This window comes from Saccopteryx leptura, chromosome 2, assembly GCF_036850995.1.
Source record: "Saccopteryx leptura isolate mSacLep1 chromosome 2, mSacLep1_pri_phased_curated, whole genome shotgun sequence".
NCBI lineage: Eukaryota > Metazoa > Chordata > Mammalia > Chiroptera > Emballonuridae > Saccopteryx > Saccopteryx leptura.
In genome coordinates, this window is record NC_089504.1 from 10,543,094 (window position 1) to 10,556,100 (window position 13,007).

The following is a 13,007-nucleotide window of genomic DNA, read 5'->3' on the forward strand; positions in this document are numbered from 1 at the left end:
TGTTATATGCCATAGCCAACATGGTGTAATAAAAATTTTTTAAAAAGCGGAGGAACTTGTGAGTCAGAATCCGGAGTTCAAATACCAGCCTTGCCACTTAGTCACACAATCTTTGGCAGATAACTTCACCAACTTGAGACTGAATTTCCTTATCTGTATATGCATATGAAGCACCTGGGTGCTTTTAAAATGTTTAGTAATTGTGTTCTATTTAGCATACATGTAAAATTATGAAACTTAATTTTGAAACCTGAAGCCTAACATAGCAACTCAGATGTGAAATCACTCCAGTGTTTAACTTCAAGTTCCCTTCATTTGATCTATAGATACTGTGTTGCCGGAGGTCCTAGACCCACAGTTGAGGGGGAATGCAGCCAGCTTGGATGTCTGGGACTTCTTAGGCACCGGTCTTGGTTGCTGGCCTAAAGACTACTGTGGTGATTTAAGAGCTGGTCATCAGGGCAGGATAGCCACACAACAAAATGTTTGCAAAACTAAAGAAGAAAATTGCAGAAGAGACTGCTGTTGCCCAGAGGCCAGGAGGTGTTACTAGAATCTCACGGTCAGTGAGCAAGGAATCTGTTGCCTCCATGGGAGCTGACTCAGGAGATGACTTTGTAAGTATCTTCACTAGTTTTTAGTATTTGGTACCATTTCAGTATATACTTAAAATAGTATTTCTGGGACCTTCCAATAACTATTTTCTTACAGAATGGAAAGATTATTTGTAGTTATTATATGATTCTTCTTATTCTGAGGCACTTTTCTGTTTCTTTTATTTTTCTGTGACTTTCTTTTCATATTCTCTGTGATGTCCTCTTGTAATCTTTTCCCATCTATATATCTTGTACACCGTCTTTTACATTTCATTTCTCAGTATTCAGTCTGTTGTCTCTGCAGACATGTATACATGTTTTCTTTTTTTAAATTGAATTTTTTGTAGTGATGGTGGTTAATGTAATTATACAGGTTTCAGGTTGCAGACATATGTACTTGAAGTCGTTGTTGCTTAGCAAGGTCTTTGAGTTGTCATGTGGAGTGAGCCAGAGTACACTTTTTTATTGGGCAAGTTGATGAAAAGATGGCACTGGTGACTGCAGTATGTCCCGTATTTGTAAAGTATCTTTATGTTTGGAAATATTTCAGAAAATGAGGATGCTGCTATGTTAGGCAGATGTCAAGCCTTAGGATTAAAAGTTTGTTTTTAGCCTATGACAGGATTCTCTTACAGGCTGATGACTTTTTAAGAATGATTTGTAATGTTTAATATATGTAAAAGAATGTATATAAGGTAAATGTAAAGTATAAAGTATAAAAGTAAAATGAATGCTTGTTAATGTCACCTATCCAAAGAACTAGAACATTATTGATACTATTGAAGGCGCTTTGTGATCCTTCCCAATTTTCTTCCCCCATCCCTCCCCTCTAGGTAACCACTATCCTAAATGTTGTTACCATTTTTTTGCTTTTTAAAATATCCTACCAAATAGGAATATATTTATAAACAACTTGTTGTTTAATGTTGCTTATTTTTGAATTTTATGAGAATAGTATACTCTTGTCTTCTTGGATTTCCTTTGTTTTACACTCATCATGTTTCTAAAATGCATCTGTGTTACATGAAACGGTGGCTAACTTATTTTTACCGCCGTATAAGATTCCAGCATTTGAAAGGCTGCAGTTTCTCTTCTCCTGGTGATAAACACTTGAGTTGTTTCCATGGTCAGATGAGTTTTCCTTCTCTTTCCTTATACTGTACTACCTGTCTGGGTCAGATTACATGGCAGAAGCTGTTAGGTTATTGGAGTAAAACAGTAAGATTACCAGATATAAATTATCATTTGATCCTATTTTTGACAGGAAATATAAAATGCACATTTGATCACAGATGGAAGGACATAGTTTTAATGCTGAGTTCTGTGACAGAAATACCTGCTTTGCCTTTCATGCAGAAATACCTGCATGCTGACATGCTAAATGAAGGTCTTGTCTTGAATGTATTCCAGACATAGATTGGCCTGAATTCAGGAAATAACTTTGCTTTAAGACTTCTAAAGCAATTGATTTGAACTTACTATATATACATTCTGATCCCTCCCTATCTTCAGACAGTTATATCCTGCTGCATATATTTTTCCAGCCAGATGTTTTTCCTCTGGTTTCTCAAGTTCTAAAATGAACAAAACTGAATTCAGTAACTCCATGTCAACATGTGAACCTTCATCCCCCAAGTCACCAACAAGAAACCTTGGAGGTATTTTAGACTCTTTCCTCCTTGATTTCTTGGTGTCTAATCAATTAGCAAGTATTTGGCTTCCGTCTCCTAAATGTCTCAAACTTGCCCTCTCTACTCCATTTGCTGGTAGTGCATTGACTTCCATATTTTTTCAGGCTGTCTTTGTTTCTCGGGCAAATGCAATAACCTTTCTGGGCTCTCTGCCCCCAACAACTCCACAAAGCAGGTCTGTTCGTGTCTCTCCAATGCTTAAAGATCCTCAGTGGCTTCCCCATCATCTTCAGGAGGAAGTGCAAACTCATTGTTATAATACAATGGCCAACAGTCATGGTCTGTCTATCCTCATCTCACTCTCCTTTCCTATACCCTGGGCTCCAGCCATATATTTTTTTTTCTACAGGGACAGAGAGAGAGTCAGAGAGAGGGATAGACAAGGACAGACAGACAGGAACAGAGAGATGAGAAGCATCAATCATCAGTTTTTTGTTGCAACACCTTAGTTGTTGATTGATTGCTTTCTCATATGTGCCTCGACTGCGGGCCTTCAGCAGACCGAGTAACCCCTTGCTTGAGCCAGCAACCTTGGGTCCAAGCTGGTGAGCCTTGCTCAAGCCAAATGAGCCCGCGCTCAAGCTGGTGACCTCAGGGTCTCAAACCTGGGTCTTCTGCATCCCAGTCCAACGCTTTATCCACTGCGCCACCGCCTGGTCAGGCTCCAGCTATATTGAACTTATTGTACTTTCTGGAATAGACAACATTTCTTTATGCCCACAGTTGTTTGCATATGCTATTTCCTGTCTCTGGAACATCTCCTGTGTCTTCCTTTTTCTTCTGTGTTCCATTGGCAGGCTCTGTGCATCCTTGAAGATGGGGCTCACGTGTTACTTCCAGGAAGCCTCCTTGACCTGACCCACCCCTCTGACCCCTCTACCCTCCTGGCTGAATTTGGTCCCTGGCCGCCTTCTTACCTCAGTAATAGCAGCTGTTACCCTGCATTGTTGTTGATTTGTCTGTTTGTCTTTCCCAGTAAACTGGGAGCTCTATGAAAGGCAGTAGAGTACAGCAGTTGGAAACTCAGAACAGGTTATGGAGTCAGATCTTGATCTGATTTTCTGCTTCCGTCACTACTGTGTGACTTTGAGCAACTTCCTTCATTTTTCTATGCCTTAAGTTTCCACATCTGTACCATGGGGATAGGAACTGTACTTGTCTTTGTTAAAGTATGTGTTGGATCCCCAAGGTTCACCCATAGGCTCAGTTATTCACTGGAGGGACTCACAGGACTCAGCATACAGTTGCATTCACTGCTGTCATCTCTTACAGTGAAAACGTACATAGCATAATCAGCAAAGGGCACAGGGACGGGGGGCAAAGCCTGGAGGAGACCAGGCACAAGCTTCCGAGAGTCTTCTCCCAGTGAAGTTACATAGGACAACTTAATTCCCTCAGCAATGATTTGTTACAACTCAGGGTAAAATGTTGTCTACCAGAGAAGCTCATTAGAGTCTCAATGCCCAAGAATTTTATTGGGAAGCTAGTTAGGAGGCACCCTCTGCCTAGCATTTACCAAAATTTCAGACTCCCAGAAGGAAAACTGGTATTAACATAAACCATATTGTTTCGCACAATCAGTTGAGGGTACAATGAGCCATTCTTCATAGGAATACTGGGAACCCTTGCAAAATCTTAAGTTCCCATAGGCCAGCCAAGGGCTAACCTTCTGGGCAGACCTTGCTAAGAATGGCAGTCTGAGGCCTGTGATGTTAACTCTTTTCCACACAGTATATAAAACACTTTGTAGTATAGTGCCGGGCTCTTTATAAGCATCTTGTAATTAGTAGTTGCTATAGCTGCTGCTGTTTTAGGTAAGGACTCTTACCACTATTCTCTGTGCTTCACAATGCTGGCGAGAGGATGTCTCACTAACAGTAATAATCATAACTTCTAATAATGGATGATATGTATTAAAGCAATGTGCATGGTTCTGTTTTAGGGACTTGACAAATATTGAATTATTCACTCCTCATTACAGTTCAGTGAAGTACATCATTTTGCTATCATACTTGACATATGCCACCAGTGCACAGAGAAGTTAATAATTGGCCCAGCTTCTATACTTTATAAGTTACAATTGGGACTTTAACCTGGACCTTCTGCCTACAGAGACTCTCTCTTAACTATATACTGTATTAGGTCTCTGTAAATGCTGGATGGGCAGGTGGCAAAATGGATAAATGATTTAAAATGAATTGTTCAACTATCTTTAAAGACATTTTAGGAATAAAATAGAGAAACATGACTAGATATTAGATACTATTATTATTATTTTTTTTTTTTTTTCATTTTTCTGAAGCTGGAAACAGGGAGAGACAGACAGACTCCCGCATGCGCCCGACCGGGATCCACCCGGCATGCCCACCATGGGGCGACGCTCTGCCCACCAGGGGGCGATGCTCTGCCCATCCTGGGCGTCGCCATGTTGCGACCAGAGCCACTCTAGCGCCTGAGGCAGAGGCCACAGAGCCATCCCCAGCGCCCGGGCCATTTTTGCTCCAATGGAGCCTTGGCTGCGGGAGGGGAAGAGAGAGACAGAGAGGAAAGCGCGGCGGAGGTGTGGAGAAGCAAATGGGCACTTCTCCTGTGTGCCCTGGCCGGGAATCAAACCCGGGTCCTCCGCACGCTTGGCCGACGCTCTACCGCTGAGCCAACCGGCCAGGGCGATACTATTATTTTTAATTTTGTTAGGTGTGATAATGATATTGTGGTTATAAAGGAAAATGTCCTTAATATCTTGGAAATGGTTATCAAAGTATTTAGAATGAAAAACCTTGATATCTGTTATTTAAAGTACTTCAGTATAATAAGAATTGATGGAGCAAATATGGGAAAACATCAGCAATTGTTAAAATAGAGAATGTTCCATTGAATCATTCTCACTACTCTTCTGTATTTAACAAAAATTATAATCAGAGCTAAAAAGATAAAGCAAGATGTTTATTAGCAGTCATAAGCAGTGTCCAAAATAAAAGTGCTCATGTGTTTTAAGATAATGTAGATTGGTGGGGAAAACTGATCTCATTAGTATATTTATTTATTGACTGTGCATTATCTGCTAAGGTTTTTGATGCATTTTAGAGCGGTAGATTGACATCCCTTTGTTTTATAGATGAAGATACTGAAACTTGATCATGTCAGTGATAGTCTCTTCATCACAGACCAGCTTTCCCCTCTTTGTCACCACAGAACCTTCCCCTCTCTATCCAAGGACTTTACCTTTGGAAAAATAAAGTGATGTCCTTTTTTTAATCACCGAAAACATATTTTGTATTATGTATTTGATGTAATAAGATCATAATGGGTTTCGTTTGACTGGCGGTGACCCAGTGGATAGAGCATCGACCTGGGATGCTGAGGACCTAGGTTTGAAACCCCGAGTTTGCTGGCTTGAGCGCGGGATCATAGACGTGGCCCCATGGTCCCTGGCTCAGCTTGAGCTCCCTAGTCAAGGCACATATGAGAAGCAATCAATGAACAACTAAAGATAAGCAACTATGAGTCGATGCTTCTCATTTCTCTCCTTTCCTGTCTGTCTCCTATCTCTCACTAAAACAAAACAAAACAAAAAGATCATAATGGGTGTGTTCACCATCCTTTATTCCAATAGCATGTATACACACACATGTAATTTATCTGTTTAGCATCTTCTATCTCCTTTACACTATGAATGGATATAGTGTTGCTTCTACTTTATAGGTTAAGAAGCTAGGGCCCAGGTAAATCAAGGAGCTTTTCAGCTCTGGCTAGATAGCTTCAGTTGGTTAGAGCACCGACCCAAAGCACAGAGGTTGCCAGTTCAATGCCTGGTCAGGGCACGTACAGGAACAGTTTGATGTTCCTCTCTCTCTCTCTCTTTCTCTCTCTCTCCCCCCCCTCCCTCCATCCTCACTTCCTTTCTATTTAAAATTAATAAAATTAACATTAAAAAAAGAAGCCACTTTTCAGTGATCACAAAATAATACCAAACCTAAAACAAGCATTGCTACTTTTTGGCTCAGTAGAGTGGTCTCACACTTCCAAACACCCATGGATGCATATGACCTCTTCTTGTGTCTATCTCAACAGGCTTCTGATGGAAGCAGCTCCAGAGAGGATCTTTCGTCTCAGCTTCTGAGAAGGAATGAACAAATACGGAAATTGGAGGCCAGACTTTCTGGTATGTCTCAGAATTTATAAAGTGCGAACAAAGGAAATTTGCTTTGCCTGACTTTCTCTCCTTGTAAAATATTCATACACATAACCTTATAGTTATTTTGATCTTCTTAGTAAAAAAACGAACAATTTGTACCCCCTTGTTTTTGTCTTTTGTTAGTGTACTAAAGAATGTTAATTCAAAACTAAGTTTTAAGGTTTAAAAAAACAACAACACGTTTTTCTGCTCCTGAGGTTTCTAGCCATGGGTATAAAAGGTATTAAAAGTATATGTAAATAGATTTGACCATTTTTTTTAGCCAATAGCATAGCTTGCTTTTGGGTAGAGAGAAGTAGGGGATACCATTTACAGGGAATGACTGGCAGATGTTGGATTCCTCAACACCAGAGAAGTTTGGTGCTATGTTGCCACTTGTTGCAGCTACATATCACCTGTGTAAGTGTGATTCTGGTCTTTGGGCCTCTTTTCAGTAGTATTTGTTACTTCACCTATATGGAAGCAGTAACTCTCACTATGTCTTTTGTGTGTACTTTACAATTTACACAATTCTCGTTATATCCTTTGCCTGAGTAGATCATATTTGTGGTGGAGTTGTGAGATCTTATTTTGGTTTCTGCCAGTGGACACATTTTCAAAGTTTCATCTTGTAAAGTGGTCAGTGGCTTCTGTGTTTCTTTTTGTCCCTTGGCCTTATGCTCATTTTATTGAAGTGAAAGCAATAGACTGCAAAATTCACCAAATTGTATGTGAACTCTCTGTGTTTTTGCAGTTATCAAAGGTCCATAGTATAGTTCACAGCTTCTAGCCAGTCCATTATTTTGTCCTCACTGTAGCCTTATTGGGCTTAGAGGTTTAGGTCACACAAGCAGTAGGTGGTAGAGCTGGGATGCAAATCCAGATTTGCTTGATACTACAGTCCATACTCATTTTATTTTTAAGATTTTATTTATTTTAGATAGCAGAGAAAGACAGAGAGAGAGAGAGAGAAAGGGGGGAGGAGCAGGAAGCATCAACTCTTGTATGTGCCTTGACCAGGCAAGCCCAGGTTTTTGAACCACTGACCTCAACGTTCCAGGTCGACGCTTTATCTACTGCACCACCCCTGGTCAGGCCCATACTCTTAATTAAAGTCTGCTTTAAACTCAGTTGGTACTAGCCTCTTACGCCCTAGTGTGAATAATATCAGTTACACTGGCAAAATGTGGCAAAGGCTATAAAATAATATGTAACCTCCCTAATGTGAATGGGAGAATAGCCTGGAGTTGACTTACATTGTAGAGAAAGGGACAGGGAAGAGAACTGACATTTACTGAGACCACTTATGTCCTGGGTGTTTTCCTACAGGCGCAGTATGAATAATAACAGCAACAATAGCAGCTCCCTATTATTGAGCACGTGTGCCAGGTGCATAAGGTACATAAAATGCTCCATTATCTAATGCATCCTTTGTGGTAGGCACACTTAACAGCATCATTTGACAAATGAAGAAACTGATACTTAGGATAAATCATTTTCTTAAAGGCTGACAGAGTTGGGATTTGAACTAAAGCCTGTCTACTTTTCCATATGCCATACCATCCTCTTTGGCCACCTGGGTAATTAATTCTGATTTTCACCTTTAAAGTGGCCTAGGCCGCTGACTTCTCTAGAGTTTGAAGTACTTTCACTGTAAAGGCAGCACTGTGGTAGGCTGTCTGCTATTACTTGAAAGTTGTATGGACAATAAATGAGCTGTTGAGTGACTTCCCTTTTTTGGTCCTGCTAAAACTGGAAGGGGAAATGAAAACAGATTTGAAATTAAGTAAATAGATCATGCTGGTTTTCACAGCAGGGTGTTTCTGATGACCAAACCAGGCCCGATTGTTGTTCTTGACCAAGGCTGAACAGAGCTGCCTGTGTGTAGTCACCATGTATACCATGGATACTTTGTACTAGACCTGTCTGCCTGTGTTGTTCATTGTTAATGGGAGGCTGGCTGCTTAGCTTTCCTTAACAGGAATGGTTTTCAGGCTGAGAAAATCATCATCATTTTCACTCATTTTTTTGTTTAATTAACTTCCTTTCCTAATGTTTGTCCATTCCTGGTATGTGCGTCACCCTCCTCACCCAAGACTATGCTGAGCAGGTCCGAAACTTGCAGAAGATAAAAGAGAAGCTTGAAATTGCGTTAGAAAAACACCAGGATTGTACGTATTTTTTTTCCTTTTTTTTTTCTATCTTTTTAGGGTTTAGTTTTTGAAATGAAATTATAGTATATGGTTAAGTTTTTTACTGTCATAGCTCAAATCTTTATAAGTACTATATGTATTTCTCAATCAGGTTGATAGAATATTTGTTTGATATTTAGTAACATACAACTCATATTTGTGTTGCCCACGGGCATGCTTCTTAGGAGAAGGTCATTATCAGCTGTGTCCATCCCCTTGACCAGTTTATTGGCAAAGTCTAGTGCCTGACCCTTGGATCTAGATTAGGAGACTTTGGTTCTAGTCTAGCCAAAGCTCCATTCCTACTGTGTTCCAAAACTTGGGGAAATCTCTGTCATCACTCTTCCAACAAAACAATATACATTTTGTTTAGTCTACCCTAAGTCATATATTCTTTGGGTTCAATCCAAGAAAATGCTAACAGAAGTTATTGTATTTCCATTGGTATAATATACACTCAAAAATTTTAAAGGAAAACAAAGTGAAATAAATATTTTTATATGGTGCTTTGTTTTGATCTTTCTTTTAGTTTTTAATTCTGTAAGGTGGTAATAGCCATCACTTAGCAACAGCATGGGTGTTTTTTCGCATCTTACCTAACCCAGTGTTCTATCACTGTACCATTTAAAAAGTTACCTTTTGGCATGTTTCTAAGTGTATGTACTTGATTATTACAAAAACAAAAACAACAGGAAACCAGCAGAAAACGTTGGTATATTACTAAGACCAAAAGACCCTGTAAAATTCAAGATGGGATGGATCACGTTTTTCCCAGTCTCAAAATTCACTGATGCTACTTTGGCCCTTTTTGTTAGGTGACAGTTGTAAAGTAATCACATGGGTTATTTGTCATGCTGTTTCTGAAATATTTTCATATCTCAAATAAAGCCTCTTTGTTAACAGCTTCCATGAGGAAATTTCAAGAGCAGAATGAGACATTTCAAGCCAACAGAGCCAAAATGGCAGAAGAACAGGCATTGGCATTAGCCAGAAAGGACCAGGTATTTTACATGTGACACTGCGCAGGACTGGTGAAAAGATTTCACTGAGTGACGTGATTTTAAAAAATCATGACATAGACCTGATAGGAAATATTTACAACTTAGCAGAAAAGGACTGCTATATATGTTCTTTGAGATTTCATTTGGTCTCAGGGTGGAATGTTATCAAGAAATTTTACTGTATTATAATCATGAAATGTGTCCAGAATGTGAGAGTATCATTCTGCAACTGTGTAGCTTTGGAAAATGGAGAAGGGAAATTATGTGTCTGTAATCTGGTAGCGAGCCCCAAGACAAGGAAAAAGGACTCTGTCCTCTAAAAACCTGTTTCAAAGCCCAGATCCAAACACTTGCCTTTTATAGTGGAGAGATGCTATCAAGCTAGCCATCATCCACGATGTTCATAGTTCTTACAATCTCTGCTCCCAGATTTCTTCATCTCCAGCCCAGCAGACAGAAGGGAGCTCCTATAATCTCATTAGAATTACCCATTGAAAGACGCTGAATGAATGACAGTAAGAAAGGACAATAATGCTATTAGTGGCTATTAAGTATATTTTGTGCAATGGCATTTTAAATTTAAGATAAGCATCAAGATAGTATAATGATCTATAATATAGTGTCAATTTATCATATTATGTTGCATGTAAGAAAATGTGTAATTTACCTACTGTAGGTGGGGTGGTTGGTTGGTTGGTTTTAAAGTGTGTATTTGCGATCTAGGGCACTTACTAGCCTGAAAAAATATCATTCACCAATACTTAGTGGCTAACTATTGTATCAGTATATATAAATGAAGAACTCATCTAAAATGAATAGATTCTGATGGCAGGCACTTGGGATATGGCCTGTTGTACCAGCAGATATTTTCTTCCCATTCACTGATTTGTGAATAAGGGGCATAATCCCTAGTCCATTAATTTATACCAGATGGTATAAAGCATATTGGTAAAATCAAGATGAGAAGAAAAATAATTATTAGGTGCTGCTGAAGACCTTCCTCTTCACTAAATTAATTTTTAAACATCAAATACAGCTCTTGCCAGATAGCTCAATTGGTTAGAGCATCATCCCAAAGCAGAGAGGTTGCTGGGTTCAATTCCCAGTTAGGGCACATACAGGAACAAGTCAATGTTTCTCTTTCTCTCTCACCTTCTCATCTTCTCCCCCACTTCCTTTCTTCCTTCCTCTGTTGCTAAAATCAATAAGTAAAAATTAAAAACAAAACAAAACATCAAGTACAGAGTTACCAACTCTGCTGGTCCCAGCTAATCCTAATCCCAAGAAATTATAATAGTTATCATGGAAAAACACTCAAAACAAGGTGAAAAGCTGCATCAGAACAGCAGATAAAGCTTTGTTTGGGTGCTCTACTTGGTAAAAATCTTCAGGCTTATATTTGTGTTACATAAAGTTTATTTTCTTCTTTTAGGACTTTTGGCTTTCTTAATATTAAGCCAACTTCCTGGGGAGTTTTATGTTTTGGGGGGTTTTGTTGTTGTTGTTGTTTTTTTCAGAGACAGAGAAAAGGATAGATAAGGACAGATAAGAACGGAGAGATGAGAAGCATCAATCATTAGCATCAATTATTCGTTGCGCATTGCGACACCTTAATTGTTCATTGATTGCTTTCTCATATGTGCCTTGACTGCGGGCCTTCAGCAGACTGAGTAACCCCTTGCTCGAGCCAGCGACCTTGGGTCCAAGCTGGTGAGCTTTTGCTCAAACCAGATGAGCCTGCGCTCAGGCTGGCGACCTTGGGGTCTCGAACCTGGGTCCTTGGCATCCCAGTTCCACGCTTTATTCACTGCGCCACCGCCTGGTCAGGCTGTTTTGGGCTTTTTAAATTATTTATTTTTTATTTTATTTGAGAGAAAGTGAGAGAGAGGACAGGAGAAAGGGAGGGAGATAGAGAGAAGCATCAATTCTTTGCTCCACTTAGTGTGCACTGATTGCTTCTTGTATGTGCCTTGATTGAGGATTGATCTGGTAACCTCAGGCTTAAGCCAAGCCAGCAACCTTGGGGTTGAGCCAGTGACCCCATGCTCAATCTGGTGACCTCAGGCTTAAGCTGGTGACCTTGGGTTCAAGCCAGCATCCTCAGGATCATGTTGGTGACCCCACACTCAAGCCAGAGACCCTGGGCTCAAGCTGGTGACCTCATATTTCAAACCTGTGACCTCAGAGTTCCAGGTTGACACTCCATCCACTTGACCACCACCAGTCAGGCTATTTATTGATTTTAGAGGGAGAAAGAGAAATGTTGATTTGTTGTTCCACTTATTTATGCATTCATTGGCTGCTGCTTGTGTGTGCCCTGACTGGGATCTAACCTGCAACCGAGGCTCGTTGGGATGATGCTCTAACCAACTGAGCTTCCTGGCCAGGGTAATTTTGTTTGGTTGGTTGGGGGGTTTTTGTTACAGTTTTTTAATTTGCCATTTTGTTTGGTTGGTGGGTTGTTTTGGGGGAGGTGGTTAGATTGTTTTCTGAAAATCTTGATATTACTGATACCCTTCCCTGGAAACTGCTTTTTTTGTTGTTTTGTTTTAGGAATGGTCAGAAAAAGTGAATCAACTTGAAAAGGTTAGTTCATCTTTATTTTCGTGTCATTATGAATGTTTTTCAGTGCCCAGTGTACTGATAACTAGACCAGCCTGTGGAAGCAGGGTATGGATGATTAAGCACTGCCTTGAAAAACTCATGTCTTACCCTTTTGTGGTGAGCATGCCCTTCCCAGTACACTCTCCGCCCTCTCACCTTTCTCTGTGTGCCTGATGGCTGATAGGACCTGCATCAGCCGGGCTCCATCGCCCTGTTGCTTCTGACTGTGTTCCACCGGTGGAGGAAGAGTGAGGTCAGATGTTTATTTCCCCAGCCTTCTCCCTGTAGGTCCATTGTACCCATGGCCAAAGGTCACAGCTTTAGTCAGACTTTTGGTTTACCCTCTTGACATGGTTTCTCTCTCTGGGCTTCTTGTAACCTCTTCATCTCTTTGCCCCTTCATGCCCATCTGTTACTAGCACCTTTTTTTCTTTTGGGTTTTGTCACCCTACCCTACCCACATAAAGGGACTTTGAAAAGTCCCTTTATTAGACTCTTCTCAAATACTGTACCTAATTTGTGTCTGCCATCTGCTTCCTGCTGGGGCCCTGACTGACACTGCGGTAACATTAGGAATACTTTCTGAGGAGACAGTGAAAGGAAGGCATTTCTCCAAGCTCAGCACTGAGCAGATGAGAGAACCCTTGGCTAGACACAGATGAGGAAAATTGATTATTCTAGCACCATAGCTTGTCTAAATAACACTGTGTAGGTGCCTAAGGTAATGTATTCCTGGCTCTCAGACATGA

At 40.3% G+C, this 13,007-nt stretch overlaps 1 protein-coding gene across 3 annotated transcripts in view; it reads left to right on the forward strand.

Annotated features, from left to right (window-relative positions):
• Positions 1–13,007, forward strand: part of GOLGA1 (golgin A1) — a 50,981-nt gene that overhangs the window by 1,537 nt on the left and 36,437 nt on the right. For all 3 annotated transcript variants that reach the window (XM_066367163.1, XM_066367164.1, XM_066367165.1), the window contains exons 3-7: positions 327–617; positions 6,359–6,449; positions 8,558–8,632; positions 9,557–9,654; positions 12,208–12,240. In XM_066367163.1, the coding sequence (XP_066223260.1) occupies positions 483–617; positions 6,359–6,449; positions 8,558–8,632; positions 9,557–9,654; positions 12,208–12,240 (432 nt within the window). In that variant the 5' untranslated portion in view covers positions 327–482. The remainder of the gene's footprint in view (positions 1–326; positions 618–6,358; positions 6,450–8,557; positions 8,633–9,556; positions 9,655–12,207; positions 12,241–13,007) is intronic.